Source organism: Amblyomma maculatum, chromosome 3 (genome assembly GCF_055883805.1).
Source record: "Amblyomma maculatum isolate TAMU_Amacu chromosome 3, ASM5588380v1, whole genome shotgun sequence".
NCBI classification, from domain to species: Eukaryota; Metazoa; Arthropoda; class Arachnida; order Ixodida; family Ixodidae; genus Amblyomma; species Amblyomma maculatum.
In genome coordinates this window covers 171,146,888-171,172,589 of record NC_139346.1, presented here as the reverse complement: position 1 = coordinate 171,172,589, position 25,702 = coordinate 171,146,888, and the positions used below count along the sequence as shown (strand labels likewise).

Below are 25,702 nucleotides of genomic sequence, written 5' to 3'. Positions count from 1 at the left end.
GAAGGTTTCCCCCAATGGTCTCCAGTTATCTTTCTTGCACCAGCTGCAGCCAACCTGTTCCCAGCAGATTTCCCTAATCTCATCTTGTCACTCAATTCTGTGCCGTTTCTCCTACGTACCCTTTCCCATGGTGTCCAATCCATCATCCTAACAGGTCACCAGACATCTTTTCTCGCCACTGCATGTCCCTTTCAGGTCTGTTTGTTTCCCTTGGTTACTACTAGGGCTTGCATGGCCTCTTCGATCAACATTTGCTCTTGCTTCTGCGAGTTGCACCATGTGAGACAGGGTGCACACCGTCTTTGGTCAAGGGATCTGATCTTTATAATGCATCATTCCAATCACTAGTTTCCCAAGGCCAGTTGATAGTCAGTTTGTTGCTCTGTGTGGGCTTGTGCTGCAAAGTGAGGATGCCTCCTTGGACCTCTTCTGCCATATGACACTCCCTCTTCCAGTTTTTTTTTTTTTTTTTGCCTCAAATATTGCTGTTTCATATTGGCCTTTTTTTTGTCATGAGTATGACGCCCTACTCTTTCCTGTTCCCATGACTTTACCATTAATTCATTTATTTCTGCTTGTCTGGGCTTGGTCGACTTTGGCTTTCGTTGTAATTGCTTGGTTGCTTCCTTGGTTCTTTTATGTTTTGTTCATGTTTTCAGTTCATCTCTTATTTCTTTTTCCAGAAAAAGATAATTATTCTTGTCCTGATTGTGGTCCTCGTCGTCATCCTGGCCATAATTATCTTCTTGTCTGTGCGGAGATGAAAGAAACTAAAAGAACGAAAGGACCTTGCCCGGTGGATTGTTGGCGGCTACGGCTTTGACAAACACTGTGCTATCTTGTGCGGGGCCTCGCCTTAGATGACATTGGCAGATTTGGATACAGAGCAGCAAACTAGCGGCTTGTCTTGCCAGAAAGTTTTAGCCAGTTCTCCCTTTTGTTTACTCTCTTTGTAATATATATCCAACTTAGTGCTAATATATTTTACCTTTAGCGCAAGATACTTGATGTTGTAGATTGCAGCATGACATTTGCGCCGCTGCTTCAGAAAAAGAGTAAGAGAAACAGAAGTCAAATCTCTCGCCCGCATTTCTTCTTCTCTCTCTTTTTTTTTTTTTTGTAGTGCAATATTTTAATTGGCACATCAGTGGTTTTGCGTGTAACATTTCTTTGTTTCTTTATGTTCTGTTGGAATCAGTCACACAGTTCCTTGTCGGCTGAATCATGCTTGTCTTTATGTTCTGTTGGAATCAGTCACACAGTTCCTTGTCGGCTGAATCATGCTTGTCTTTGGAATCATTGCTTCATTCTTTGCATCACATTTTAATCTCAAAAAAGTGGGCAAGAGGCTGTCTACAGCAGAAGTGAAATGGTTGATCTCTGCTGGCTTGCTCTAGGTTAGCAAAACCTTGATCACACATTTTCACCCCTTGAGCACAAAATCCGCAAAAGAGAGAAGACGATGCTGGGGTGTTTTTGCATCTTTGCTGAATGGGTGTTGCAGGCACCATTACATTAGGCATTTTGAGAAGGCACTAAGAGGACACTATTTTATGGTTTTGGAATTTTCAGCCTTCTATATTGACATCTTTTTCTTTCTTTTATTTTTATGAAACATCCTGCACTTAGCTTAGGTTAAAGTGCCATTTTTTTGTGTGTGATCACTGAAAAACATTATTGGGGCTGAAAGATTGGAAGGCAACAAACTGCTGCTTTTGCCATATTTTCCGGTGTATGTCTGTTTCAAAAATCTTGAGACCATATTTCCTGGCACAGTGTTATATGATGTTTGATTTTTACAGAATAGTGTAAGTGTAAACTTGTATAAGTGGTGTGGGGCATCTTTTTGCGGGAGCAAAGGCGCTTTTTGAGAAGGCGGGTCACTGCAGTGCATAATGGGTCACTATGTATGTCGCTGACCGCGGCCAGTGCTTGTGAGAGCACCAACTACCGCATTCATGTTTATACTTTTCGAAATTTTCAATTTGCTCCACAAGCAAAAAGGTGCTGGCTTGTAACTACTTGGGACATAACTACTTTGGACAAAACTGAACATGCAGCTAAAAGGAAGAATTTGCCTGAGAACTCCATCCGTGCTTGGAGTCATTGTTCAGGTTACTGTCAGAGGGCAGACAAGTGGTGATTTGATGCTGTATAGACGTTTTTCATGGGAACTATGTGCTTCTTTAACCCAAGAAAGCATGCTCCAATGACTGGAAAGCTGACATTATGGATCACAGTGTAAACAAGATCATGCCAGAATATTTCATCCCGAGGCATTGCCTCAGGCTAATTTGCTTTTTGAAAAGCGTTGAAACTATGTGGTCAACTCCCAAACTAGAAGCTGCTTCTTGTCAGAACTAAGAGTCACAGATACGTGAAAGCATTTGTAGCTTTGCAACAGTACCTAGGTGAAGCATGGTCTGCTTGTCCTAGTGCCCTTTTGGGCTCGTAAAGCATGAAACTCATTTTCTATTGAGGCAGGCATACCAGTTTCACAAAAGCGTCATTAATTATGTGTAATGAGCTGATGTATGCTTGTGCATAGAATAAGAATACTATGATTCGAATGCGTTAGGTGTGCTGGCGGCCAATGTTTCTTAAGAGCGCTTTCACTATGTATGCTTTCATGAGATGAATAGCCCTGTAGTATTCCTTGAAAGTCAGGCCTCCTTTGTATTCTTGAAAGCACATTATAGAATCGAAAACAGAGAAATATGGGTCGGTTATGGACTGTCATATGAGATCTGTGCAAAGAGGTTAATCTTGCATGAAGGTGCGACTTATACACTGACTGTCCTAAAGGAAGTCCTATGTGGGGCGTAATAAGAGAGGGGGAAAAAGAGAGGAGCCCTCAGCAGCGTTGCAGAGGAAATTAGTATGGTTGTGCCCCTGACGTGCTACCCTGAGTAACAAACCAGGAGGGTTTACCAAAAGTAATGCAGTTCAACCTGGATACATTGAGCTAGGGCATATGGAATTCTTGCTTATATCTAACGGCTTGAATATCCCCTCAGAAATTCCATGCAAAAGTATAACAGTGTTGTTATTGTTTATTGAATTCCCGCTAACAGAACATTCAATACAACGAACTGCGTGCCGTGCCCTTGCAAAGGATGATCTTCCTAATGGGGCTCCCACAATGACTGCACGCGTGGAGCCGGGTAGACCGAGCATCCTCGAGCATCTGCTGGCAGTGCTAACACTATAACACTGCATGACGAGGTCAACATTGAGTCCGCTTAAAAATGGCCTTCGGTTTGGCGTTCTTGTTTCGAACACGACACTGCCGTTAGGCAGCGAAGGCAGCATTCGGTGTACCATTTGTTGTGCATTTGGAGCCAGCCTTGCTGACCGAAGGCTTGCGGCAGCTCTTGCGTTTCCTGCTTCGCTGCTAAAGGCAGCGTAGAAATTAACTGCACCCAGTTCTAAACTGAGATGTTATTGCATTTGTAGCGTAGCGACATCTTACGGCTGTGCATAGTGTATGGACCTCTTATGAATGCCGATGGCTTTTACCAAAGCACCGGCTGTGGCAACTTTGACATGAGTCCCAACTCCAAGAGCGCTTCAGCCGTGCTGCGCGAGACGCGAACCAACGCTTTGGTCTGGCCCACGGGCACATGAGGCCGCGCCTAGAGCCCCCCTTCTTCCTTGTGTTGCCAGTATGCCTGCGGTCAGCCTGGATACATCATATTCATTCATGCTTCTGGGTTACAGAGCAGCTCATCTTGTTGGCATATTTCGCATATCAAATTACTGATATATAGAATTATTCCACGATTCCCTTTGAGATTTTTATATTTAGGTTCGATATATATGGCATCTTACAGACTACTAGGCCAGGAAATATGGCAACATCTATTTTTGTGCTGCTTAGCCGGTTGATTGTTTCTTAGTTGAACACGTCTCGTAATCTCACGCACATTGACTTCCAAAATTGGATGTTTTTGTTTTTCACTGTTCACACGCTGGAGACCAAAGATTGAGAGCTATGCATCTTCTACTCCTTGAACATAGTAGCTCATGCGTTGTATTGAATGAATGTACATGTTTGTCCTAGTGCTGAAAGTACTATATTCAGCTACATCGAATTTTTGCCTGAAACTTTTATGGGGTTAGAATGCTGCTTCTGCATAGCTTTTTTTATATTGGAAGATTTTTCTCATACTGCTCGTCTTTCTATGTTTTTACAGGCTTGATACAGTGCCGCCATGTTATGGCTAGAATCATAATTTGTCACGTGTGAATTTTTGTATGTATTTAGTCTGCTGTTTTCACTAGTCATTTGCCTGAATCTCCCAAGCATTTTGTTATCTTTCACAGGGTATTGAAACCATAGGCATTTGATAAGCTGGAGTGCAAGTTTTAAACTGGTGCCTTCTTTTTTTTCTCTTTTCTTTTGTTTTAGCTTGACTTGGCCAGAGCCTTGCTGCAACTTTAGAGCATGCGTAGTCGTGAATTCTAGTCTGTTCTCCCCTTTTTCGCTCCCCTCCCTTCTTGGAACTCGAGGTGGGCATACCTATTTTGAAAATTTATGTTCATATCTGCGGCTTTTCTGAAAGCAGGTGAATGAATATACTACTATTTGCTTATTAGCACAACGAAGGTATATCTGTTATAACAACATTTACGGTTGCCATATTGATACAAGCATAAGCCGATTCCTTCATGGAGAAGGATGAGATCTGTCTTTCTAGCTGTCACTCAATTATGCGCATAGTGGCAACTTTAATCCTTTCGAGCCCATATATTTGGTGGGGCTGAGGAGGGGAATGGCTTGAGCTTTTATAAATATTGTGACTTGGAGGGACCAGTGACAGAAGTTTTTTAGGCTTTCCTGTTCTCTCTTGTTCTGTGTTTTTTGCTCACTTCAGTTGACTGGTGTTATTTTTACGTTCTGTGACATTTTGTTCCTTTTCAGTGTTGCAAATTTTGTGCATTGGATTTTAAGGCTGAGCGGGACGTTGTGTACAATGTGTCATCTACATCTCTCTTTTTTTTTATATCACAGTGACAGTTTCGTTGACTCTAGTTATAATTCTGATGCTGCATACCACACATTGTATCTCAAGGATTTCAGTAATGAACTAGGGGATTATAATACCTAGCTTACATACCGTATGCAATAAGAAAAGCTACACAATGAGCATGTGACTCCGGAAGGTCATTCTAGTTGTGCGCTATTTATAGTGAGCGGGTAGTCACCGTACCTGGTAGCAGAATGACAAGACTGGCCTGAAGTTGGAGACATTTAATGCTGTTTCAAGTTGATGGACCTAAAGGAAAACGACAAGCGGTTAACAGCACATGTTGACAGCTCATCATGCTGTAATAGCGTACTGCGGAAGTCTATATGTCATTATGCTAGCGAGATATATTACAGCTTAAGTTTTAGTGTTTGGCTGACCTTAACATTTGTGTTCACCTGGTCATGATCTTTTTGGTGATGCAAGTTATTTTTTATAGTAAGGCAGTGATTACTCATTGGCATCCATCTAAGTGCCGTCATACGGCTACAAGGGAAAGCTATGCAGCTTTCCAGAAGCTTCGTAGAAAAAGAAAAATTCGTCCTGCTCCGGGGTTCGAACCCGGGACCAACACTTTTCCGGGACAGTCACACTACCAACTGAGCTAATCTGATGTCCTAATCTGAGGTAATCTAATTGCATCTAACGTCCAGTGCAAGAGCCAGCTGCTGTAAGGAGACTTTGGTGGTTCTGCATTTAGAACCACTGATGGCATTGAAAGACTAACTAGCCCCGCAACGCATTTTACTGAAAGACTAACCATATTGCTATTGCACACAAGAATAAGAACAGTGTGCACTACTTTAGTATTTATTGCAGGACTCTTTAGATGAGCATCTATTGCTGCAGCAGTGCGAAATTTTGAAACTAATGCTTGTAGCTAAAGGGCTAGAAGTTAAGTGATGATGTACAACTTCCTTCTGTCACGCTGTTAGGCTGCCGCAGCACAGTAGCCTTCACTGTGTTTTTTATTGTGGGCACTACTTTCAAGCAAAGGTTTCTGGCATTGCAGGCTACTGCTGTTTTCATGTCCTTTGAGGAGGAACAATGCAGGGGCTCAGGGCTGTGCATGTGCTCCTGCATAAAAGCACTGTGAATGATGAAACGAATTTTACAACTATTTAGGGCAAACGTGCTACGTTTGACCAGAGAAATAGTTCCTGCACCGCAATTGAATCATTTGCACAGCCTAGTGTATTTTTTTTTTCTTTAACAATGAAGTAGTGTTGTTTGCTGATGTTCTCTTCCTTGAGTGCCATAGTTAACTATTTGTTTTAGGAATCTTTGGTGTTATTTTATACAGCCTTGTGCAGTGTGCCATTGAATCATTCTTGGTAGATGACATATCACAAAAGCTGATCTGTAGGGCTTGTTCAGTCTTGGATTGCACCCAAAGTAGAAGGATATGCTTGTATGCGTACATGCAAATTGTGTCCTTCTACTAAGGACACTGTGTACGAGTGGGGAGAATACATATTTATTTTGTTTTAGCCTGGGAAACTGCTGTGTGTGCAGTGCTTCTAGTGTGTTTATGTGCGCAGAAAAGAAGGTGTTTCCTCAACTTTTTTTTTTTTTTTTTTGTGATGAAGCGGGAATTCCTGGAGTAAATAATTATGGCAGAGTGGGGTAGCTGTCTAAACTGTAGTGGCACGGGATTAGGTATTTGACACATATATTGTTTCTCAGGGGTTGCCGCCTATTTATAACAATAAGAGAGTGCCAGAGCGTAGACACTGAAATTTGGTTGTGGCATGTCACTTACAGAGTAGACTTCTAATCCCTGTATTCAGGAGGTTCTTCCAGAGTTGAGTAATTCTCTGAAGTGGGAGTAATCATAGTTAATATCCAGCTAGCTTGAACTTTGTAGGAGAGGAAGTTAGTGGATAATTAATTGTCCTAGTCTAGTCTTGCTGATCCTATATTTTTTTTCCACAAACCAGAAACGATGTTGCTAATTGGTCTATCGGTGCATTGCAACAGATTGCAATATCTTACATGTTGCTTAAAGGTTGTGTACATGGTGCATACACAGCGGTGTATCTTATGCATTACAAGCTGTTACATGGATTATAATATAAAAATAGAGATGGTAACAAGTTGTTATACTGGCTAGATGATTGGGCTGATTTACTCTAGCCTAGCTATGTATGGTGGGTGCACACTAAAAAATATTTATAATGTGATGTTGTTATTGCCTTGTTATTCATTTTATTTCTCTTTGTTGCATTTTGTGGTCTAATAAATGTTGCATTAGTCAAAAGGCTTTGTTGCAGCTTTTCTTTTGTAGCATATACGCTTGGTTACAACCTTTTGGCCATTTTTTACCGTAATCAAACGTAAGTTCCTTATGTTTCCTTTTTCTTTCTCTAATAATTTATTAATTCACTATGAAATGGTTTGCACGCTGCTGCTTTTTTAGCTTGTTTTGAGTTAAAATTTGTTTGCATTTGCTTCATCTGTTTCCTTTGTTAAGCTACACACGTAATTGAACAACCTTCCATTTTTGTGATAAACATAAATAGCAAACAGCTTAATGTACTGATGCTAATATTTACTTGGAACGAATCTCATGTCATTTGCATGTGGTAAAAGATTGCATGTGGCGCTGCGGCTTGTTTTAGTGCGGTTCTGCTCTTTCAAAAAGAATTTTTATCATGAAGGTAAACTGAGGAGCAAAATAAAGAAAGGTATTCTTTCATGCAAAGCACTGTGGAGTCCATTGCTGGTGCAAAGGAGAGCAAAGTACACAGAGCTTTGAATCAGAGTAATGAAGAGCAGCAAACTAGAAAACATCAGCTTAGAAGTTGGATCAAGCACCAGTTTTTTTTTCTGGCTGGACACATTCTTACCTCTTCACTTCATTTTCTTTCAGAAAAGGGTTTTCATACTGATCTGTATTGCCATTTCTGCTGTCCTCCTGGTGATCATCATTGGTAGCTGGGTTGGTTTGTCTTAACTGTGTTTTGCAAATGCAAGAGGAAGCTATTGAATAGGGATAAGGTAGGTAGCCTCTTTTTATTTGTCTTCTTTTTCATGGGAACCATTTCTTTCCCAGTGCAATACAAATTAAATAGCCATTTTTTAAATTTTCTTGCCAGACTCTGCAATTCATGGAGTGTATCTAAGACAAAAGTTGTCTGTGTTTGGCTGAAAAAAAAAGTTAATCATTTGGGGCCATAAAAAGACAGGCGATTCCGGAAAAACTATTTTTCTGTAAATGATATGACCTTATCAAACCATAGCTGTTGAAATGCTCTTCCAAACTCGTGAATAATATTCACCTTCACCTTTATACATAACTTGAAAAAAAATTGTTATTGTGAGCTTGCAGGAAAAATACTTTGAAAAAAATAATTAAAAAGCACGGATAAAAATATTTCACAATATGTAAAATGTGGTACAATGTCTCTTTTCTTGCTTTTCAAAGTATGACTTGTGTATGTTTCTCTTTTTGGTGTTAACTCTTTCATGACTGTAGAATTAACATACTGACATACACGATTCTGCTAGTATCATCATCATCATCAGCCTGATTATACCCACTGCAGGGCGAAGGCCTCTCCCATATCTCTCCACTTAACCCGGTTCTGTGCTAGCTGCATCCACTTGACCCCTGCGAACTTCTTAATCTCATCCGCCCACCTAACTTTCTGTCGCCCCCTGCTACGCTTTCCTTCCCTTGGAATCCAGTTTGTTACCCTCAGCGACCATCGGTTATCCTCTCTTCGCACTACATGTCCTGCCCATGTCCATTTCTTCTTCTTAATTTCCACTAGAATGTCGTTAACTTGAGTTATTTCTCTGACCCACTCTGCACGCTTTCTATCTCTTAATGTTACCCCTACCATTTTTCGTTAGTATAATGGTAGGGGTAACATATACTAAAACTAAAAGCTAGTATAACATATCCTAAAACACAGCTATTTCTACAGTCGTTTAAATACATAGAAATGTTTTGTTTAACATTATATGTGACACGAAGAAAAATATTAGAGTGAACTTTCTGGAAAAAAAAAAAAGAATTAAAGCTCAGAAGTCACAAAAAGCATGAGTACCAAAATTAAGCTCTGTGATAAAAATATTTCAGTCTCCACAAAATATGTTACACTGTCTTTTTTCTTAAGTGTAAAAATGTGGCATACCTATTTGCAGATTTCTTTAGTGTTGTTTGGAACCAGTGGCCACAATTCAGTTTCTGTAGCAGCTGTTTGAAGTCTGACATACTCATTCTCCGAACTGCACTAACAAAATGCAGTACAGCCATATTAGCTAGGAAATAATATATTATGTGCCAAAGTTCATTTTGAAGGTGTACCATTCTCATAACAGCATAGCTTAATTAATAAAAATGTTTTCATCGTGGTCTTCCTCTGCTCTTTGCACAGCTCACAGTGTTTTTGCATTTTTGAACGTTTTGTGGTTTTTAGCTGGCATATTTTGCAGAGGGTGGCTGAGTGCAATCTGTTTTGCTACCGAAACTGAAAATCTGCTCTAGGAGCTGTTCTCTAGAAGCTAGGTGCTGATACCACATGTGATGTTGGAATTGTTGCTAAAACCGTAGCATAGGTTGCTGAAGCCCTAGGGAATGGAAATAGAACTGCAGGTGCACAAAATGGGCACATGTAACGGATAGGAATGGAAATAAAAAACTGCAGGTGCACAGAATGGGCACATGTAACGGATAGGAATGGAAATAAAAAACTGCAGGTGCACGGAATGGGCACATGTAACTGATAGGAATGGAAATAGAACTGCAGGTGCACAGAATAGGTGCATGTAACTGATTAAAGGTGAGCTGGAATTGAAAGCATGCTTTTTTGGCCACTAGTTAAAGTTCTGGGCTGATAATTGCCTGACTTATTATTCAAGCTGGAGTCAGAGCTCGTGAAGTCATCTTCGGACTCCTTGCTGCTTCTGTCATAAAAAAAATCCACAATAGAAGCAGCAGAATCACTTAAGAAAGGCAGTGAATTTATGGTGCACTGTGTTGTGAGCATGATACGATTTTTATTGATATTTGAGGTCATTCTGAATTCTCTTTACATGGTTGCCTGCCTCCAAAAAAAGTGAGTCACAGGCAAACTGTAACTACAGTTGTCATACCATTTGCCTAAATGGGGTTATTTATTCCAACACATGGAAATTTGCATTTGGCAGCACATGGGAAACCATCGTTCATATGAACAATGGTTGAAAGCCATCACAGCTTGCTGTTGAATGCAAATTTTTATGTGTAGGAATACATAGCACTACTTAGGCAAGTAGTATGACAACTGCAGTTTCTAGGGATGTGCCAATATTGAAATTTTCGAACGTGAATTGCGTATGAATTCAAGGAAAAAAATGCCTTCGAATATTGAGTATTTGATCAGTAATAAACAAACAAACAAACAAACAAACAAACAAACAAACAAACAAACAAACAAACAAACAAACCGAAAATTAAAAACTAGCAAGCTTTGTTTCTCGTATTTGTTTCAGAATGCATATGGTATTTGCAAATAAAATTAAACCAGAATTGCACAGAAGCGCATGTACTACTGAAAAATTTAGTATAAACTTTATGTGGGCTTTTATATACTTGTTTTTTTATAGGAAGGACCTACATGAGTGAAGCTGTCATATCGCTGCTGAATACTGTAAAATCTCATTATTTCAACCTTCAAAGGACCGGAAAAAATGTCCAGATCAACCGAAAACTTAAATTATCAAATGGGCCCAGAGGAACTACTGAAAACTATTTGGATTACAGTAATTTTATCTGATGAACACTTCCACGTTGGTGGCTTGCATTTGAGATGAAACCGAAGTGAGGACGATGTTGCTTCTCGGTTTCAGCAAGAGCTTTGGTTTGCGCTCACTGTCGAGAGGGTTCTTATCACAAGAGGAAACATCCCTCTTATCAAAAAGGCCTCGTCGCATTTTGAGAATGCTTCACTGCAGAAATTTTCATTTATACGAAAAATTTAAACTATCAGTTTCTCGAACACAAAAACTAATTGCATAACAAAAATGTTCAATCTGTATCTGAAATTTCGAATATTCGGATACCCCTAGTTTTTTTGTTTTTTTTTGAGGGGTTTAATATCTCTAAGCGGCTCAGGCTGTGAGCAACGGGATGCTGTAGTGTAAGGCTACCGAAATTTCGACCACTTCAAGTTCTTTCATGTGCACTAAAATCGTACTGTACACGGGCACCTTGTTTTTTGTCTCCATCGAAAAGTAGCTGTGGCGGCCGGGATTCAATCCTGTTTCCTTAGATTCAGCAGTTTAATATCCTAACAACTGAGCAACAGCGACTACATCTCTAGTAGTTTCCATTTTTGTGTGGTTCACTTCTTTTTCTGGAGGTGGCAGCGTAGGAGCAGAGTGGTATCAAGTGTATATATGAATGATGGCCTATGGGACAGCCGTGAAAGATTTAAATAGCAACAACCATTTACTTTGCCATCTTCTTGCTAACATTTTTGAGGAGACAAAAGGAAACTGGATATGTTTTTGGAGTTCAAGATCATCATCACGTGCATTGTTGTCTTGGTTTAGTCGTAGCTAGTGCTTACATGCTTAACTAAAATTGACTGGTGTGCTAAGCTTGGGCTTGAGTCAGACACACAGGTGTGAAAGCAATTCTGATCATTGAATTCAGAGTTTAATGAATCGATGAATACATAGTAGTAGATGCATAGAATATGTTCACACTTTTCAGATTAGCTGTGCACTAGAAAACTGCCCTATAATTTAATCATTTGCTTTATTTTTATATGCACAACATTTGACTTTGGAAATTGAAAATGTTTGACTTCTGCCGCATAATTAGGTGGGCATTGCAATGATGCATGTTGTGCTTCTTTAGTGGCTTGTAATTTATGCTTGATTAAGAGCTTGTAAACAGCAGGTCTTGAAAGAAAGAACTCTCCTAATTCTTCTTTAATTGTGTTAGGTTTTGCATGAATGGTGCGGTTAAATTTGTTGTAATGCTTGCGACTTTTAAGGTACTTTCTGGTCACGGCAATAAGTTCACAGTAGCAAAGACTTACTCATTATTTGCCCAGTCATAATTGAGTCAGTGAGACTGATTCTAAGGCTCGGAATGAACAGCAGAAGTATTGAGCAGCTATCAGAAATATATACCATTGTCCTGAACTGAAGCTTTTCTCATTACCCCATACATTTTCCAGCTTTGCAACATGGGACATCTGAAAGAATTTTGCTTGTAGCAATTTTTGTGCCTGTGACTCGCGTGTGTTAGTAATGACAGCTTTCTTGCTTTCTTTTCTTCTACTACTGTTCAGGACATTTAGTCGTCTCAAGTTCCAAACATGTACATTTTGACGTACAAACTTTTTCAGGCATGAACCATCACACATATAACATTTCAGCCTGAACAGCTCCGCTTTTGAGTCCTATCTATGTTAACCTCTCTTTTGATGAAGTCCCTGTATTGCATATTTTGTTACAGTGGCTACATTTGCAAAGTTTGTGGAAAGTCAGGGTGAAAGGCTATAAACTATAAGTATTTAATAATAAGGTGCACATAAATGATGCCTCTTAAAAAGTGGTCTTAGCTTATTAGAATAGATTTTTGCAATGCAGTTGTTGCAAATCTAATAAAGAAAAATTTGTGCTGGGAGCACATTGCGAAAATGGTGAGAAGGTTTTCTTTTTGTTTTGATTCGGTGAGGAGACATTTTCGCCTTAGTGGGGGAAAATGTCTCCGCCACATACCATACCACACCGTAAGGTTATCACAATGTCATTATCTACCTCATGTGACAATGATAATTTAGTTTGACTCTAGGTTAATTTTTGTCTTGCCCAAAAATAATCAACAGTAGCTTCGAAAACTGCTATTGTTCGCTTTCATACACCTGGCCCGGCCGTAGAGGTGCTGTGCTTTCTACTTGAAAGAGTGTTTTATCGATGTTGAAAACCTCCTGAAACTGTTATGTTCTTGAAAGAACACACTTTGAATTTTTTTTCACCTTTATCAATGGTCATTATTGCACTGCAGTCCCCTAACCTTTTTCAGATGCCAAGTGTAGATGCTGCACCTTCTCAAAGTGGAGCCGCAAGTGTTTGTTTCCTGGCAAGCGATGTCGTCATGTGATGAGTGGAAGGTTTCTCGGCGAAGTGCACCTTGATGTTCTCTGCATAGTTCCTCTCACTGGAAATAAGTCTTGGACCAAGGAGAGGGCAGACCACGCATTGTTGAGTCGCCAAGTACCACTGTTGTCCTTTTTTTAGACCCTTGAATGTCGCACACGTCAGTTGCTCCTAGAGGGTGGCTGAAGAGAGCTTACTTCTGCTAAGTGTGTATATAATATACATATAATTATATACATGTTACAAAGACATATGTATACACAGATATACATGTTTGTACTGTATAGTTGTAGTTGGAAAAGAATAAAAGGAGTTTTGCATAATGAGCATTAAGTTAACTGTATGTTGTCTGTCAGTGGCCATTAATGAAACAACCATGAAATGGCATTAATGGCGGCATTGTTACAAAATAGTATAATCTAACAGTGGTCTGTGGAAAAGCATCGTTTTATTTTGCAAAGCTCTAAGCACAGGTATTTGTAGCAGTGTTTTAACTAAACTGTAATCTGGGAATCATCTCAGTATTTCAGTTTTATTCTTCCTAACATAGCTGCTGTCTGCAAGCAAAAATATCTATTCATTGTCCAAGTAGTTTATTCAAATAGCAAAAGAAGGGAAAAGGACTTGCTAGCTGCAGAATTTGCTATTATAGTTTGAAGCACCTGAGCTATAAGCATCAGAAATGAAAGGGACAAGGCGGAGACGGAGAAGAAAGGGCTAAAGATGTATACAAAGCTTATAAAATATAAAACCTACATAAGGATAGAAACACGCCCACTTCATATATTGTCTGAGTAGCTTAATACTTAAGGTGGGCAGCTGCTATTCATACTTTACCCACATATTATGCCCTCTAGTAAAAAAAAATGTAAAGTAAAACAAAACAACCAGTTTGAATCCCAGGCGGTCCCAATGGGAATCGGTGGGTTCCAGCTTGAATTCTCTTTCCATGAAGAGTCCAAGTTGATTGTCGAATTGATTCCTTTGGAGGTTTCATTCTGTTTGAATAGCCCAGGTAATTATCTGCAATTAGAATAATAATTCCAAATAGATAGCCCTATTGGACCTGGAAAAGATCGGCAGACTGCATTTGGACACGGCAGTAGCTTGAATTTTTAGGTCATGTTCCAGATTGGTTCTCATTTGGATCAACTTTTGCCAGCTGGTGAGCCAAATGGTCTCATCAACTGCATCCATTTGGTCTGTCCAACTGCACCCACTGTATCCATGTAAGCATTTTCACATTCGACAAACAAGGCAGAACTATAATACAGTTCCTATAATATTAAGAGTTATCAGAAGCTTGGCTTGCTACATTTCATTTATAGTCTGCACTATCACTGCAATCAAAATTAAACGAAATAACTGCATTTAATGGGCAAGTTCCACTGGCCCCAGCATGTGTGTGGTGAGTGAGGTATATCAGCTGGAGCAGAAGTGCGTTCATTTAACATTGTTTTGCTGTTAGTTTCTGGCTGCATAGCGTTTCTTGTGTGAGACTGTGTCGGCCTAGAATTTCATCTACTACCTTTTCGTATGGAACTCTAATGGTTTTTATTCTTGTGTGAAAATGGTAATTGGAAGTATTCCTTTCGGCCCCACTGTTCTATCCCATTGAAACCATTGTATAAAATGGGTGTTACCCATTTAATCAGATTGGTACGTCCGAAGTTGTTGGTTGGTTGGTAAACATTTATTAAAAACCACATTAAAAACAGTCAACGGGCCCGAAGGCCCAAGCTCGCGGACGCAAACGCAAAAAGAAAGGTAAGAGCCTGCTTTGAGCAGCTTCTCGGCGCTGATGCAAGCAATGCAAGCACTGAATTTTCTAGCATCAGACGGTCGTGCTCTAGCTGACGGAAACTACATGCGTAAGTACAGGTTTGAGGTGTTATGCGCTGCATAACACATTGGCACATGGAGCATTAACGGCATTAACAGCACTAACATACTGGCTGACAGGTTACTGCAGGTGCGGCGAAGTGTTCGAATTGTTTGAATCATCCGCCATTGCGAGCTTTGCTTCAAAAAATCGGAATTGCTGATTGAAATACAAAATTTTATAATGGACTTCATTGTTACAAGAGGATTTATATGCATCAGTGAACAGTATGTGCTACTTTTTTATGCCACAAGAACGAAACCAAACTCACTGCGGCTTCTTGGCGCTGGTGGCGCCACCTGCGTCTTTTCTTTTACCGAAATCCGGTGCTGTGTATGTGTGTGTGAATGCGCAGTTGTGAGGGAGAATCTATTTAAATCGGCTTAAAATCCTTGTTTTGTTCTCGTCTACTGTTCTCGTAAGTACTTTTCAGCTCTGCGACCTTAATTTACTGCAGTTATTAATTGTTTTAGTGCTGTCAGCGGATGAAGCGAGGTTATTTTCGCTGTATAGTGCTTTTGTTCGTCCGAGGCCTAGGAGGCGGTATTCTATGTCAGGTGCAAGTTTGTTCGAATCTAAGAAAACTGTCGCGTTTTCGTCAAAAATGCTCGCAGTACATCATTTAGGGCAGCTTTTCTACCCCTCTTTTACATTTGCGGCTTGTTTATCGTCGTAAGTGCCGTTAGCAGCGCGCTAGTAGTGAAAATTGGCGCCATCGGCATCGGTACTCGGCATTCGTCGCTTTGCCCTGTGCGAACATTCCTTGCACATAAGCCTTCGGAATCGTGGGTCGCTACTTTCTAGTTGCAGAATTTATCGAGTTAGTGGCAATTATCAGCGGTAGACAGTTCATGCCTAGCGCCTTGGAGCGCACTTTCCTTTGGCGGGCTTAGCTTTCACAAGTGCCGGCATATTACTCATACTCTAGACATTTAATACGTTTCACGCGGTTCCTCACCCTTCCCGGAACCGACACCGCTAGTAGTGTTCTTGCGCCTTACGTCATTTCTGCACGATTCGGCTTCGCGAGTGTGGTGTCTGTTTATCATGTTTAGACGGACGTACGTATCGCGGGCATCTTGCTGACCTGACCTACGTGATTCGTCCATTCATTACTTTTACCTTAGTTGTTCGCGCTTCAAAAGCAGCACGACGCTGGCGGGCGTTCCGGTCGCGATATTGAGGCATGGGGGACAATAACCGCGCCTAATCTATTTGTCGGATTTGTCACGAGCGCGCTTTTGACAACTGACTCTTTTCGCAGACAATGCAGCAGCAAGACCTCGGGGACGCGGTCCCTACGTTCAAAGTGAGTAGCGAATTGTTTTGCTTGTGGGCCACGACTTGTTGCCATTCCTCATTTCAAGTGCAAGCGTTATATGTAGCTGTCATTTCTGTTCGTGCAGCGTATGATGATGCAGTTCTGTGACCGAATGGCAAAGCCCATGACGAGAGCTGTCCCTCTAATCTGAAGCTGCACGTTTCTGAAACTTATTTACCTTCAATTTCCTGAGGTGGAATCTATTTGATACTTGTGTTCTATAGGGAGCTGATCGCACAGCTTGGGCTATCGCACGATAGGCCACTGTTTTGCTTGATTTTAAATATTTACCATTTGAAACCTGTATTAACGCTGGACATTTCGTTACTTGTACTTGGCAGTCGTAGTAGGTGAGAATGGAACATTTCAGCATCAAAGTGTGCTCAAAGAATTGCAAAAAAAAAAAAAAAAATTTTTTTTCACTCCTGTGACATGTTTGTGATGCTGTGCACTTTGCAGTGTGTCCTGGTTGGGGACGGTGGTACTGGCAAGACCACTTTTGTGAAGCGCCATCTGACAGGAGAGTTTGAAAAGAAGTATGTCGGTACGTATGGTAATTTAGTATTTTGCTGTGCGCTCGGGAAAGCATTCGTGACTTCTATCTGGTAAAATATGTTCTAAAGTGGCTCATTATTCATGCTGTAAAATTTTAATGGGTTAATTTAGTGTAAATGTGACTGTGCGCAGCCAGTGATGATTGACTTGTCACCAGATGGCTCAAGCCTGTGCGGAGGAATTTGTCCCTCTAATCTGAGGCTGCAAGTTTGTTGTTTTAATCAGCCAGGCTATTTTTCATAGCTGCTGAGTAGGAACAGGCACTTGAGCATTTAAGCTTGACCACATGTCTTTGTGGTGGTTGTTATGTTCACTGCTAAAGTTGGTGTTGCTACCCACATGGCTAAGGAAAGGAAAAACGCTTTTCATGGGACGCATGACCTGTTTGTAATTGTATGCATTAGAAGGCCTTTACGACTAGCAACAGCTATGTGCAGGCTTGTCTAGAATGTTGAAATGATAGGCTGCTGAATAATTAACGACATAAAAGCTTGCTGGCGTGCTTGTTTTGTCGACGTCTGTCTGGCGTGATTCTGTCCTCTCATCAGTAGCATCCTCAGAGCAGCGTCGCGCAATGGATTAATGCTACTTGTTCCAGCACTCAAAAACATGTTCGAATCCTCTGAGTGGAATTTTTTGATATTTGATTTTTTATTCACATTCAAATAAATTACTAACATCTTTCGTGTGGTATGTTCCCTTTTAGGTCGCATTATGTGTTGTTTTTATTCTTGATAGCCGCAAAATAGCTGTGAACAGAGCCAGGAGGCGACAGTGTGGCAACGATTACACTATGCAATTTCTTTTGCCGTAATCATTTCCTGCCTTCAGTGAGTGTATGTTACCCTTAGGTTGCGTTCAGACACACCTCTCAGCAACAATCGCCGTTTAATTCTCTGAGAGACAATCAGTGAGAAGAAAGAAGTTGCGGGACCTTACATTTGAGAGAACAGAATTACACGGCTGTCAGCCGCTCTATCTATGAACTTGAAGCATGGAAAAGAATAGGTAGCGATGTGCGCTTCACGCGGCTTAGCCGAAATTGCCTAGTGGCCACATAGCTGTAGCCAGTGAGAAAATGGCACTTACCGCAAGTAATGTTAAGTTCGTGTTCGGCAGGTAGAGAAGCAGAAGACGATGATCTGATGATGGTCAGGAGGAGAAATATATTTACAGGAGCAAAATAGTTTACATTGGCAAACTATAAGTTACAGTAACAAGTCACACAAGACAACTGCAACTTAAAACAAAATAGACTCTCACACAGAGAAGTCACTCTACAAGCCCTTACTTTTCTACCGAGCATTTCGGTTAACGCCTAGGGACTGTAAATACGTGCTAAGCACGGAGCCTCAATCTTGACTGTCGAACATGGTCCGAGGACCGCTTTTTGATACCAGACATCAACAAAGACCCAAGGGCGGTCACCTTAGGTGATCCGCCCCGAAAATGAAGCAGCCAATCAAATTATTTAAAAACATGCCACAACCCCCGTGGGTTGGGAATAATCTCGGACCCAGGTCCTTAATTACATCAAATAAAAATACAACGTTCAAAACACACACTCTTTTCACTCGCTGGTCCCCAAACCCTCTCACACGGCGCCTGTCTTTGCCTTCCCCTCCCCGGCGTGTTTGCGACGCGACCTTGCAGCTGCCGCCTTTGTGAAAGAAACGCCGCGGGGGATCTGTTTGGGAGAGCTGAGGGTCGCACCTATTGTCGCCTTCTGCAGGACATTTAGCGAGCGCTTGTGGCAGTGCAAAAAGCTTCATTAACGGCGTCTCCATGCACCCATGCTTGGCGCCATGGCGGGAGATCGCTGAGATTGCTGGACGAGCTGGCCGTAAAGTGGTTCACAGAAGTGTGCCACTGTCGTTCCCGGCTGATAATTGGATGCGTCTGTCGTTCGCTTCTTGGCGAAGCCTCGGGGCGAAAGGACGAAACAAACCAGGCCTCACGCGAGCCCGCGCCCAAGAAAAGGGGGGGAAAAGGAGAACACAAACAACAGCGCTCACTCCCTGGCCTCGGCGCGTGGGGGGTTCGACCACCAGCTCGACTCCACGTGCGAGTCGCTTTTCACTGCGGCCTTACACCGCAGTTGCAGCCGTCGCTAAGCAGTGTTCTACAAATGCGCGGGGCTCCCGAGGCATCTGGTCCGTGGCGTAACGGGCGCTCTTCTAGCGAACTTCCTTTCTCTTCGATTACCTTTCTTTGCCTGAGAACTTTCTTTCAGTGCTCTAGATGTGGTGATGCCGAGAACAGTATAGTAGGTTGCTAGTGCACCCACTTGGCATTTGCGGAACAATGCAAATTGGCAGTATTTTTTGTTTCGTAAAACATTGTTTCTGCTTTAAAAATTGCTGTATTTGCTCTGTAGAGTACCCCTCTTTACAAGCCTGTTCATGTCTGTACAGCCTCTGTCAAAAATATATAGTCCAAGTGTACTAACCAGATGACAGGAGTCATTGTCATTAAATATGCATGTGCGCTCTGGCAATGAATTACATATGCCACACAGCAAGGTTCAAAAGCACACTGTGGGCTGCATATTCTTATACCAACTGTAGTAATTTAGACATCTAACTTTGTGTTTGGTGTATGATGGCCATTCTTTTTTTTTTCCCCCACAGCCACCCTTGGTGTGGAGGTCCACCCTCTCCTCTTTCACACAAACCGGGGTCCCATCCGATTTAATGTTTGGGACACGGCAGGCCAGGAAAAGTTTGGTGGACTGCGTGATGGCTACTATATTCAGGGTAAGTTGCCTTATAATAAATGGGCTGTGCATTGCTTAATGCTTGCTGTGTGAATTTTGTTTTACCCGCATGCATCTTGTCAGGCAAACCTGCTTTACTTTTTTGGTTGGTGTCACTAGGCACCACGTTGCTCTGGAAAATTCATTGAGCAGAGCACCGATCATTGGTGCGGATATAGTGCAAGCCTTTGGTGTATTGGCCGCAGTTGATAACGCATACTACAGGGTGTCTAGTGACCAGCAAAACCTGGGATTGCCAGGGGAATTTCGTGTGCTATTGCGCAGCACGTGGTTCATTCCCATTTGTATGGCATCTTTTTGCTTCGTGCAAAGCATGACATCCTGTCCATTTAGCTGTTCTTTCTTTCTTCATGAAGTACTGTTAGCAGCAAAACTTTGCGTGTGGCAGAGTGACGAAAAACTGCATTCCTGCGCCACCTGCCGCAATTGCTTTCGATGACGAGACTAATGGAAACAGCGTCTGAAGCACACTCTGCGCACGCATGTCCTTTCTTCGCTATCATGCATGCCTCTTCGCTTGCTTCTTCAGGATCCGCTTTTGATGCTCACTGCCCCTGAATCGCTATGTCACCATCGCTGCAGGGGACGCAGTGCAAAAGGCACTGGCGAGCTCTTACCATCGCAAACTGGCGGCGAAAATCACACGGCGCCTCAGCGGCTTCGTGAGTCTGATAAGCGCGTCGCGGGAAGTAAGCAACCAGGCAGCATTGTACAGCTTGTCATTTGCGTGCCGGGATGTGTGTGTACAAGTGCTCTGTGCATTGCAGAGAGCAGTTTTAAAAAGTGAGTGGAAAGGTGGACATTGGAAGTGTAGTGCTTGTAGCTTGAACCTCAGTATAATGAACCTCAAGGGGCGATGGAACGTGAATGTAATCGGATTGCTTGATGATGGTGAATGCATCCATGCAAAATTATCGGGTAGAGATGGCTGTCATATTTGGCTGATACATTTTCCTGGACATTCTCTGAACTTGTTGCACCACCTATTGCAGTTTGCATGTGTGTGCTCATAGGGCTGTCATGTCATAAGTGTGCAGCCATGCAAGTGCATGTAAAGTGTTAGTGCAATGCCACCCATCTAACCATTCCTCCTTTTTGGACCTGCTGTGGTAGCTGCTCCGTGGTTAGCGTGCTGTGCTACTGATTCAGTCATCGCATGGTTGCGGTGTCCATTCAGAAGCGAGATATTTTGTCCTGGAAGAAAGAAAAGCCTCCCCTCCTAATTGTAGGGCATTGTATGGCAAAGCTATGGAACATCAAAAATTCTGCACAGTATGGATGTATATTCTGGAAATCTCATGCACCTGTAATGATGAAAGTTGTCTGTTGGGGTTACCGTAAAAACCCGAATATCAGAGCTTTTTTTTTTTTTTTTTTTTTTTTTTTTCCAAATTCTGTAACGTCAAATTTCTGCGTCGTACTATATACGGATCCAAACAATTTTCGGTTCAAATTCACAGTTCCGGTTTCGTTATTGCTAAGCGCTATCATCATCAATACTCTTTTTGGAGGTTGCGTCTAGTGGTGGAATTAGTAGCCTTCATTTTTTTTGTTGCTCCGCCATTTTGATCACGTTGACTTGTGGAAGCGAACACATTGAAAGAATGGAAGAATTTCCCACGATGTCAGGAGCGCGAAGACAGTATTCAGCTGCCTATAAAAGGAAGGTTATCCTCGCTGCCGAGACCATCGGGAATTGTGCGGCTGGACGGCAGTTCGGTGTCATTGAGGGCAGCGTTTGGGTAAAAGAAGCTCTATTTGCATGCAGCTGCAAGAGGAAGAGTTTTCGGGGTCGAAAGAGCAGTGTTTCCCAAAATTGAGCAGGATCTCGCCTCCTTCGTCCAAGAACAGTGTGCAGCACACCTGGCAGTAAGCATCGAGCTGCTCCAAGCTAAAGCGAGGAAGATTGCCAAAAATAAAAGCATTCCACGGAGTAACTTTGAAGCAAGCAAGAAATGGGTGTGTCGTTTTATGCATCGAGCAAGATTTTCGTTGAGTCGGCGGATTTCAATCTCTCAGAATCTCCCCACAAGCTACGAGGAACAGCTCGTGGCTTTCCAGCGACATGTAATATCGCTCTGGAAGAGTCACGATTTCCAGCTGGGCCAAATCTGGAATGCTGACCAAACTCCCGTGTGCCTTGACATGCCTAAATTGCACCTTGTATTATATTGGTATTTTACTGTATATGTGTTCACCGCAAAAACGATTGCAGTCTAAATGGTGGTCTGTACGTACGCCTATGTAGCCGTGTGGTGCGTGGCGGTACCAATCCACCTCTTCTCCTTGCCTTTGTGCAGGCCAGTGCGCCATCATCATGTTTGACGTCACCTCCCGTGTCACATACAAGAATGTCCCCAACTGGCACCGGGATCTGGTACGGGTCTGTGAGAACATCCCCATCGTGCTGTGTGGCAACAAAGTGGACATCAAGGACCGCAAGGTCAAGGCCAAGTCCATTGTTTTTCACCGGAAAAAGAACCTTCAGGTGACTGTTGCCTTTCTCTGCACCTACTCCATTATTTTGTAGGTGTAGGCAAGAGCTACACCTCTGCCTTGGGAGTTCCTAATGTTGAATTGTATATTGTTATCTTTGTTCATGCTTGCCACTGTCTTCAGTCAGTAATTCCGGCTTTGTTTACAGCTTGCAAGATGCAGCAGGTTGCATCTGCGATTGGGGCTTACCATTGATAGAAAAGGAGATGCCAGAAACAGTAGGAGGATGCAGAGCAGAGTTGGTGGGCTCAGTGCATCTAAATGATTGGCTGCCTGTTAAAAACCAAGTTCAGACAAGGCATCATTCAAGATAACCATTTCCCTTTGCTGTTTCTGTGCTGATAATTTACAAAATTTACAGAGTTGTCCATGCGCCTCAAGGAGTGGGTGCCAAATTTCGGGTTTTAACTCTGACAGTTATGTACAGGACCTTGGGAATAGTGTAATTGTGGGAAGCTTTTACAGCATTCCTCTTTGTGTACATAGTTTGCTTTTTTATTTTTTAGTTGTAGCATAGACTGCTTTCTTGTATAAAACCACCACTAGCCACGAGCACTAGGGAAACTGCGACAAGCGTAACCACGGCATTTGTTTTTGTCAGTTCTATATATGTCTCAGAACTTTACAATGAACCAGCCCAACACATTGTTGAGTGTAATGATTGCTGGGCACACGCCTTATACCTAGTGCTTGCTGCTGTGGTGAAAGGCATGCTGAATGTGTTTGGCATTCTGGAAACTTGTACGTGCTTGCTTCCTGCAGAACAGCAAAAAGTTTAAAGCGAGTGCGAAGCTTTGAGGACGAAGTCTTGATTTGTACAAGGACCCCCTTGAGTCTGTTCACGTGGCATATGGAGTCCTGTGCTGGGTGTATTACTGTCTCCATCAGCACCTTGTGTGTTTTTATTCCCTTGCCATTAGCATTTTTTATTTTAGGGCTACTAATGGTGCTTTGCTGAAAATAAAATGATAGCTGTGCAAGTTCAAACAAAAATTAAGCTGTGGCATGAAAGCTTTTGCCACATACAATATTTTGTTCAAAAACAGGGAGCTGTGTAGTGTGTCACCTGCCACATTTGGGTACATGGTGCTTTGCTGAAAATAAAATGATAGTTGTGCAAGTTCAAACAAAAATTAAACTGTGGCATGAAAGCTTTTGCCACATACAATATTTTGTTCAAAAACAGGGAGCTGTGTAGTGTGTCACCTGCCACATTTGGGCACATATACTTTGCCGTCAGTAGTGTTGTCATTTTTCCTAAATAATTGCAGGCATGATGTGCGCTTTGAATATCTGCGATCTTCTAGTGGGTACTTGATAAGCTGGGGCATTATGCTGTTGTTTTCATCCCTCACAGCGCTTTGTGCAAAATTTTGCAAATCACTGTAAAGATAGCATCTAGTGTCTTGGGCTGGAGATATAACAGGCAGCTGTACTGCTCAGGCAGAAAAGTATTTCTTTTCAATGGAAACAAGGAATGATGTGCAAAAGGGTTGTGTTGCGGGTGACCCCGCCATGGTGGCTCAGTGATAGGGGCACTTGCCCACTGAGCCTGGGACGCGAGACCAAATTCTAGCTGCTATGGCTTCTTTTCAATGGAGGCGAAGAGCAAAATGCCCATGTACTGTACAATTTCCATACTTGTTAAAACCTCAGGTAGTCAAAATTTCCATAGCCGTTCACTTCGGTATCAGCTAGAGCTTTTGGACCTTAAGCCCTATAAATCAAATTGATCATCTTGGCTTTTCGTATGTATAAGCTACTGCATTCATGAAATTGGAAATGAAGTCTAATCAAGATGTCTGCTGTCATGGCAGGCATCTTTGTGTAGAACTTGTTAATCTTTGCTTTTATTTTTCTTTTTTTTTTTTTTGCTAAAAGCTATTTCTTCACATAACTAATTGTATTGCCCTCTCTTCTATTGCAGTACTACGATATCAGTGCCAAGAGCAACTACAACTTTGAGAAGCCCTTCTTGTGGCTGGCACGCAAGCTGATTGGCGACCCCAACCTGGAGTTCGTGGCCATGCCTGCTCTTGCACCACCAGAGGTCACCATGGACCCCGAATGGCAGGCCAAGCTCGAGAACGACATGAAGGAGGCACAGAACACATCGCTGCCTGATGAGGACGACGATGACCTTTAACCAGCGTCTCTGAAAAGCTTCTCGTGTTATTCTGCACTGAAGATTTTCTGCTGCCACCCTCCACCCACCAGCTCCCCCCACGTGTACAGTTAATGAGGCGATGCTGCTTGTCTTGACTGCATCCTGCTCCTCCTCTTGAGGTTGTGGGGTGTCAAAGTTAGCGTGCCCAGTCACATTTTAGGCCTGCATTTCTTTTTTTTTTTTCTAATTCAACCAACCAACAGCTTGCGAGGTGCGTGTAGTGACTGAGATTCATGCAGTGTTTGTGCCTGTCTTTATTTTTTTATTATTAGATTAGCTTACATTTTAAATGAATAGGCCCATTAAAGATTTTTGTTTAGAGACATGGCACTTTTTTTTTTCTTGTTACTAATTAGTGCTGGAATGTGTGTTTTCTAAAATGTCATGAATGTATTTCTTGGTGATGAGTGAAAATGTGTGTGGAACCAAAATGTTTGCAAATAAATGGTTGGGCCAAAATTTTTCTCCGTGTGTTTTTGGCATGATAGATGTAATGTGGAAAAAGCAGTGTTGGCGCAGTACGCCGCTGCTCAAGCAAGGAGCGCGTGGTTGTATGTGGCCGCGAGCTGCGCTAACGTTGCTTCGAAAAGCGCTCCGCACAAAGAAACGCCGGCAGTCTTCGGCACCTGCAGACCATCCGCAGTGGGGAATCGCGGAAGCCGGAGGCGAAGGCAGCCAATTACAGCCTTCCCTCTGCAAGCGTCACGTCCGGTGAAGTGACGTCAGGTTATATCGTGTAAATTTATTGGTCGCGCCTGTTGCGGTTGTTAGCCAATCGTCGTGTGACCCAGATCAACGTCACGTCCTGTGTGTGTGACGTCGTTTTATGGAAAGTGCGAACACGCTGGAGGACTGAAGGGAGCTGTGGTGAGAGCGTTGGTCACGAAAATGGCGACCAACGAGTTGGGTGAATGCGAACCTAAGGCAACGGAAATTGTCAGAGGCCAAGTATTTGAAGTTGCACCGCGGTATACGAATTTAGCCTACATCGGAGAAGGTGCCTACGGCATGGTCGTGTAAGTAGAAGCCTGATATTGCGACGCGCACTTTAAATACTGTTCAAAATACGCTGGCATGACTGCACGAACGCCGTGTGTTAGGCGTCTGCATGGTGCTCCCACGGTAATGCAACAGTTGTCATTCATCAAGATTAAGCCTTTCGCTGCCTCACGGATAGTTTTGATTTGTGCATGGCTCTCCGTCAAGTTACAGCATCGAACGTGCAGTCGGACAGTTGAAAAACAGACCAAATGTGGTGCACGGATCCCCGTCTGCGGTTCGCTATAATGCGAGGTACCCCGCGCGCCGGGCCCACTGTATGGATGTTGCAATAATTTTATACTCAGTGCCGAAGCTATCAATAGACTGCGTG

The 25,702-nt window shown here is 42.4% G+C and overlaps 3 protein-coding genes across 8 annotated transcripts in view; all 3 read left to right on the top strand.

The window, feature by feature from the left end:
• LOC146196916 (syntaxin-1A-like) overlaps positions 1–13,460 on the top strand; it is a 31,673-nt gene extending 18,213 nt beyond the window's left edge. Inside the window, exons 10-11 of one of the 5 annotated variants that reach the window (XM_084598629.1) lie at positions 7,903–8,030; positions 13,060–13,460. In XM_084598629.1, coding sequence (XP_084454755.1) covers positions 7,903–7,986 — 84 coding nt within the window. In that variant the 3' untranslated portion in view covers positions 7,987–8,030; positions 13,060–13,460. The other 4 variants (XM_084598632.1, XM_084598631.1, XM_084598630.1 and 1 more) reach the window with 4 other exon arrangements.
• A 1,819-nt stretch (positions 13,461–15,279) lies between these two features.
• Positions 15,280–24,789, top strand: Ran (RAN, member RAS oncogene family). Of its 2 annotated transcripts, none has more exons than XM_084598616.1 (6): positions 15,280–15,433; positions 16,280–16,324; positions 16,796–16,880; positions 19,522–19,647; positions 21,968–22,155; positions 24,091–24,789. In XM_084598616.1, exons 2-6 carry the CDS (start codon positions 16,283–16,285, stop codon positions 24,307–24,309), a joined length of 660 nt encoding a protein of 219 aa, XP_084454742.1. In that variant the 5' UTR covers positions 15,280–15,433; positions 16,280–16,282; the 3' UTR covers positions 24,310–24,789. The 2 variants fall into 2 exon arrangements, with proteins under 2 accessions (XP_084454742.1, XP_084454741.1); XM_084598615.1 differs by lacking the exon at positions 15,280–15,433 and adding an exon at positions 15,554–15,572.
• A 347-nt stretch (positions 24,790–25,136) lies between these two features.
• The window catches only part of rl (Mitogen-activated protein kinase rl), a 37,240-nt gene continuing 36,674 nt past the window's right edge, over positions 25,137–25,702 (top strand). The window contains exon 1 of the mRNA XM_084598614.1: positions 25,137–25,346. Within this exon, the coding sequence (XP_084454740.1) occupies positions 25,219–25,346 (128 nt within the window). The 5' untranslated portion in view covers positions 25,137–25,218. The remainder of the gene's footprint in view (positions 25,347–25,702) is intronic.